Genomic DNA, 5207 nt, shown 5'->3' with positions numbered 1-5207 from the left:
GTTTCAGACGAAGTTGCTCCGACAGATGGTGGTTTCTAGGTCGACATCGACGAGTAGCTTGGGGTTCCCAGGTGGCAGCCTGGAATCTATGGGCTGGGACGTCGCTGTTATGCTGCTGGCCTCTTAGGCCTTTTGCTATCTTGCTATGTCTAATAGCATAACTTTGCTTCCGTTGGTTGATGTATGTCAGGTCAGTGACCTCTGCTTGTATGCTTTGGTTCTTCGCTCAGTTATGAGCTTGTATTACCTTTTTGAGTCGTACAATCACTGTTGTGTTACCGATTCTCTCACTGTAGTCTCTCGAGCTCTAGGTTAGGCTTATGTCAGACGAAGATCTGTATTTGTCTAACCCTGATCCCGGGGGTGCGACAAACGCCATCGGTGGAGGGTGAGTGGAGGGAGAATGGAGGAAGAGTGGAGCAGGGACGGCGCGGCGGGCGCCGGCGATTAATGCCGCGTGGAAGACGATGCGTGCGCGGAAGACGATGCGTGCGCAGAAGACGATGCGACGACATTAACTCGCCGTGTGGAAGCTGCGTGGCCGGCGAATGCTGAACGGCGGCAGGCTTACAGCGCGCGGAAGACGATGCGATGAGGACGACGATCGGTGTCCCTCGCCGACAAGTTGGGGCCACCAGACGCGCGAGAACTTTCATCAGCGTTTCCCGCGTTTTCGTTTCGTCTGGACTCCCCGAGCGCTCCCCGGGGGGCCGGGGATGGCGTGGGATCGCCGGATGAATTTAGGCCCAAATCCGGACGAAATCGAGGAACCGGTGGCACGACTGGACCGAATTTCGTCGTCCGGATGACAAAACGCGGTCCTGGGGGCCTCGTCGGGGAGATGAGTGGAGATGCTCTAAGAAATGGTGGCAAAGGGGGCCATTGGCTGTGGCCTATGGGAACATCGTTGAAACCGTACGAGTACTCCTATTTGCTCAGCACTCAGCACAGGCGCCGGACGCCACGCCTATGGTCCTGACGCATGTACATGTACTCCTTTGAGTTCCATGTCACAAAACGGTGTTTGATACTGATTTTTGATCATTTCTTTAATAATTGTTCACACAAAACGGTGTTTTCAACGGAAGAGAATCCTGGTGTTTTTCCCTGGCATGCGACCTGGGCAAAAAGGGCCAAATCGATCTGTTAAAAAATGCAGTTTAGCCGTTTAGGTACTCACTTCACCTAATTTACAAGCTGAACTGGTCTAAAAAAAAATTGATAGCTACTCCTACAATTGTGCACCTTCCAATTGTCATGGGTACTTGCCAACGATTTTCCAACGAATATACAAATCTTGAGAGCCCCAGAACAGCAACGGCTAATAAAATATGCATAGGAAATCGGCGAGGCTGTTCAATAATGACAGGAAAAGGGCTGTACCAAATGATCACGAGTCTCAGCTCTCAACCACAACATGTGACTTCGCAGGTAAACACATATTTCAAGCCAGAAAGGGAGATAAGATCCTCCATGTGATTCAAGGAAAAGAAAGCACAAAAATCAGATGACAGGCAGATGCATGAGCTTGTGTCTGTGCTAGTTCAGGAACGATTCGGCTTTGAGATTCAGTTCGCTGTATTGCTTTGAACAGACGTGCAGATTGTGCTGACATAGCGTAGACGGATTTGGTCACAGAACAGAGCATAATCACAGTTTGTAGCTAAGCCATGTACTAGTTGTACAATCATTGAGTTCCGTTAATGGAAGAAGCTTTATCAAGGGAGCTACACTTGCCTACCAAACATCTCAAAATAACTCAAACTGTGTTCCCCTCGCAAATAATATATTGGTTTTGCATCCAACCACCACTCCTTATCTTATCTTGGTAGAGTCCAGCAACGACCAAAAAAACGACCATGCTCCAATAGTAGAACTAAACATACCACATCTACCCTTCAATCCCTGCAAAATCATAGTCATAGTAAATATAGATGATAACACGAAATTTATTTGAATAAATAAACTACTTCAACGGAACTTGGAAATAGCAAACAAAGGAACAAACAAAATGTGTTTTCTCTTTTTTTTTTTGTTTAGTACATAAGTTATAAGCAGATACTTGACAAAATATTTCATTCATTCTATTTGGGCATCTAAAAATCGACTTATTAGGGATAATGTTCGAGATTTTATATGCACGCAAAGATTGTGGACAACTCAGCCTCTATTCCAAATGAACTTTTTTAGTGTTTGACCTATCACCTGTGTCCTATAGGCATACATTAGTTGTGCAAATTCATAACAGTAGTGTTTGAACAGGTTCTTTTCCAGGAAATAAGGTCCATGCAAACACACATTCAGGAGCCTACGGTACTGCAATTCAACTTGACAGACCCACAAAGGAAGCACAAAAAAACTAAAAACATGGTAGCTGATATGATATTACTCCTCCAACCTCTTATAAAATGTTGTCGACTTTCTACAGCTTTAACGACATGACTAAAACAGTTCATTTCTGCAGGAATAACTGTAACTATGTTGATATTAGTATAAACAAGAAACTTTGTATATGGAAGTACTATTAAGTATTAACAATAAATCTACAGGTATAAACTTCGCGTGGCTGGTGAAGATAATATGACATATATTGGTGATAAATATCCAAAACGTTTGAGCACACAGACACACTACAAACATTCTGAAACACAATTCCATATAAAGAACTGATGGAGTGTTCAAAGCATGATCAAACAAAATGTACCCTCCAGTTTCCTGATCATCTATGTAAAGAAACCAAAAAACAAAATATGGGTTCTTCAATCAAAATAAATGATGTTGGTACTGTACTTTTCAAACAGCTGAATTGTTTAGTTCAAATGATATCACAACTGTTGTTGCTCTTGTGAAATTTCAACTGTTGTATTTTCAATCCTAATGTGTTTCTTATGAAAAAATCTTCACGCATATGAACTTGCTAACTCCAGAATCCAGCATTGACAAGCCAGGATGAGATTCGACAGAGGAAACAATTGCATCTATCTAGTACCAAGATTTACAAGGAAGGGGTGAAAACTGGTTTAAAAGAAAAGTGCCATGGCAACACACAAACCCCCTTCCTTTAATCCATGACTAGTTGACAAATGCATCATGTACATGGCATACTTAGCCTTTTCGATGAAGTGAGAAACACTTCCAATTAGACTTTACTCTCAACTCAGCTCATGTTTAGCTTCCAATAATCTTAATTAACCTTAGATATTTAGTTCCGTTAGTCTGCAAATCCAAACTTTGCATAGCGCCAGTGCATAGCGGACGGATAAAGCGTGCTGAGAATGTTAAGAGGGGTCGTGGTAGACCAAACTTGACATGGGAGGAGTCCATTAAGAGAGACCTGAAGGTTTGGAATATCGACAAAGATTTAGCCATGGACAGGGGTGCGTGGAAGTTAGCTATCCACGTTCCGGAACCATGACTTGGCTTCGAGATCTTATGGGTTTCAACTCTAGCCTACCCCAACTTGTTTGGGACTGAAAGGCTTGGTTGTTGTTGTTGTTGTAGTCTGCAAATCCAACAAATGAACTATACTTTGGAAGTTCAGGGTCATACTAGAATGATGGTGCATCACATTTAAAGAGCTATAATCAGCATTTTAGGCACAGAATGACATGTTTAGCCAAGTTGCACAAAGTAGTATTACATAACGAAATATGATTAAGTAGACCACGGTACAAACTAAGAAATAAGTGGAAGGTGAATCCAACATTTATTGGTCCCATTCCCGTGGACCACAAGTCTGTACGATAATATCATTGCTGATTCCAAACTATAGCCTCTCGTATCCTATTTAGTATTTACGCATGCCACTGCACAGACAGATTAAAAAACTAGACGAGTAACAATTAAAAAACACTGGTCGTAATATAGGTAAAAACCCAGCGACTAACAATTAAACAACCTCAATAGTAATATAGGTAAGGACCCAAGAGTAGTTATGCAATTTTAGTTGTCAACTTCCATAACTCGAACCAATGGGTTTAAAATTCATATTATCGTCCTCTATTTATTTTCACCAAAATATTACTTAGCATATATGCTTGATGTCTTTTGTCACCAGTTAACAAATGGATTAAGCTTCACTCTGTAGCACTTCCCCACTGCAAGATCTAACTGCCAACTACAAGATGTAAGTTCATCTGCTGCGACTTGTGGCAAGATTGCAATCGTAATTGTTCAGCACATAACGTTGTAAGCCAATGATAGTTTCCAATAAGCGCGAAAATTGACGAAACTAAACAAAAATAATGGCTTATTGTGACTTATTTTTTACAATCATGAACACTCAAGCAGAACCATCTTAGCGAGAAAGAACAAGACATACCTCACATGCGTGGCTGAGGTCGAAGGATCATGATGAGGATGTCTATAGCCATGAACGCGACGAGCGGGCTGAGATCGAGCTTGCGGCCGAACACGGGCGGCATGACCTCGCGGCAGAGGGCGAGAAAGGGGTCGCAGAGGTCTCGAAGGGCGGAGAAGGGCTGGCGGTCCCATGGGATGTTGGGGAACCAGGAGAATAGCACCCCGACGAGCAGAACCTCCCGGTAGACCCCCAGCCACCGCACGGCCGCCGACATCGCCGCCGCGATCGGCGGACGCAGCGGCGCGAGGTTGATGCTCCGCAGGCCGACCTCGAGCGCCGAGAGCGGGGCCAGAAGCCCGCCCACGGCCGAAGCCGCCACCTGCGCGGCGGCGCGCGGGGGCGGCGGCGAAGCGCGGATGCTGCGTGGGAGGCGGAGCGGGGGCAGGGCTAGGGTTTTGGCGGGGAGGAGACGGGTGACTGAGCTCGGGATGGGGCGGAAGAGGGCCGGCCTCGTGCACGGCGACGCGAGGAGACCGTTCATCGTATCCGGACGCCGCTGCGGGTTCCGGAAGGTTCTAGAAGGATTGGGAGAAGAAGAGGGGAACGAGGGGCAAAGGCAACCGAGGAAGAGAAGGTTTCTCCAGGGGGAAAGGATAAAGGGGTGATGTCGTCGTGATGGTGGGGCCTTCTCGTAAGAGATAGGGAGACACATCCCCTTGCCCTTAGAGCACACGCGCTAGCACACGCGCTAAATCTGGTGCGCGGAGGCTCTATTTTGCAGCGCGCGTTGGTATGTGAAAAATGTCGGCAGAGGCTCTATTTTGCAGCGCGCGCATCACAAACTGCTAATCCGACCGTTTTTTTTTTGAAAATTCATCAAACAAACTATGAAAATATGATTGAA

At 45.4% G+C, this 5207-nt stretch overlaps 1 protein-coding gene across 1 annotated transcript; it reads right to left on the bottom strand.

Annotated features, from left to right (window-relative positions):
• Positions 1-1560: 1560 nt before the first annotated feature.
• Positions 1561-4974, bottom strand: LOC127322065 (protein COFACTOR ASSEMBLY OF COMPLEX C SUBUNIT B CCB3, chloroplastic). The gene is made up of 2 exons (XM_051351014.2): positions 4322-4974; positions 1561-1905 (listed from the first exon to the last, which is right to left on the bottom strand). The coding sequence occupies exon 1, from the start codon at positions 4842-4844 to the stop codon at positions 4323-4325; it is 522 nt and encodes a 173-aa protein (XP_051206974.1). The 5' UTR covers positions 4845-4974; the 3' UTR covers positions 1561-1905; position 4322.
• Positions 4975-5207: the final 233 nt, after the last annotated feature.

Source organism: Lolium perenne, chromosome 2, assembly GCF_019359855.2.
Source record: "Lolium perenne isolate Kyuss_39 chromosome 2, Kyuss_2.0, whole genome shotgun sequence".
NCBI classification, from domain to species: Eukaryota; Viridiplantae; Streptophyta; class Magnoliopsida; order Poales; family Poaceae; genus Lolium; species Lolium perenne.
This window is presented reverse-complemented; position numbering and strand designations above follow the sequence as displayed.

What these genes read in the sequence shown, in the direction of transcription:
- LOC127322065 (XM_051351014.2), bottom strand. Translation starts at nt 4,844, where the DNA reads ATGAACGGTCTCCTCGCGTCGCCGTGCACGAGGCCGGCCCTCTTCCGC.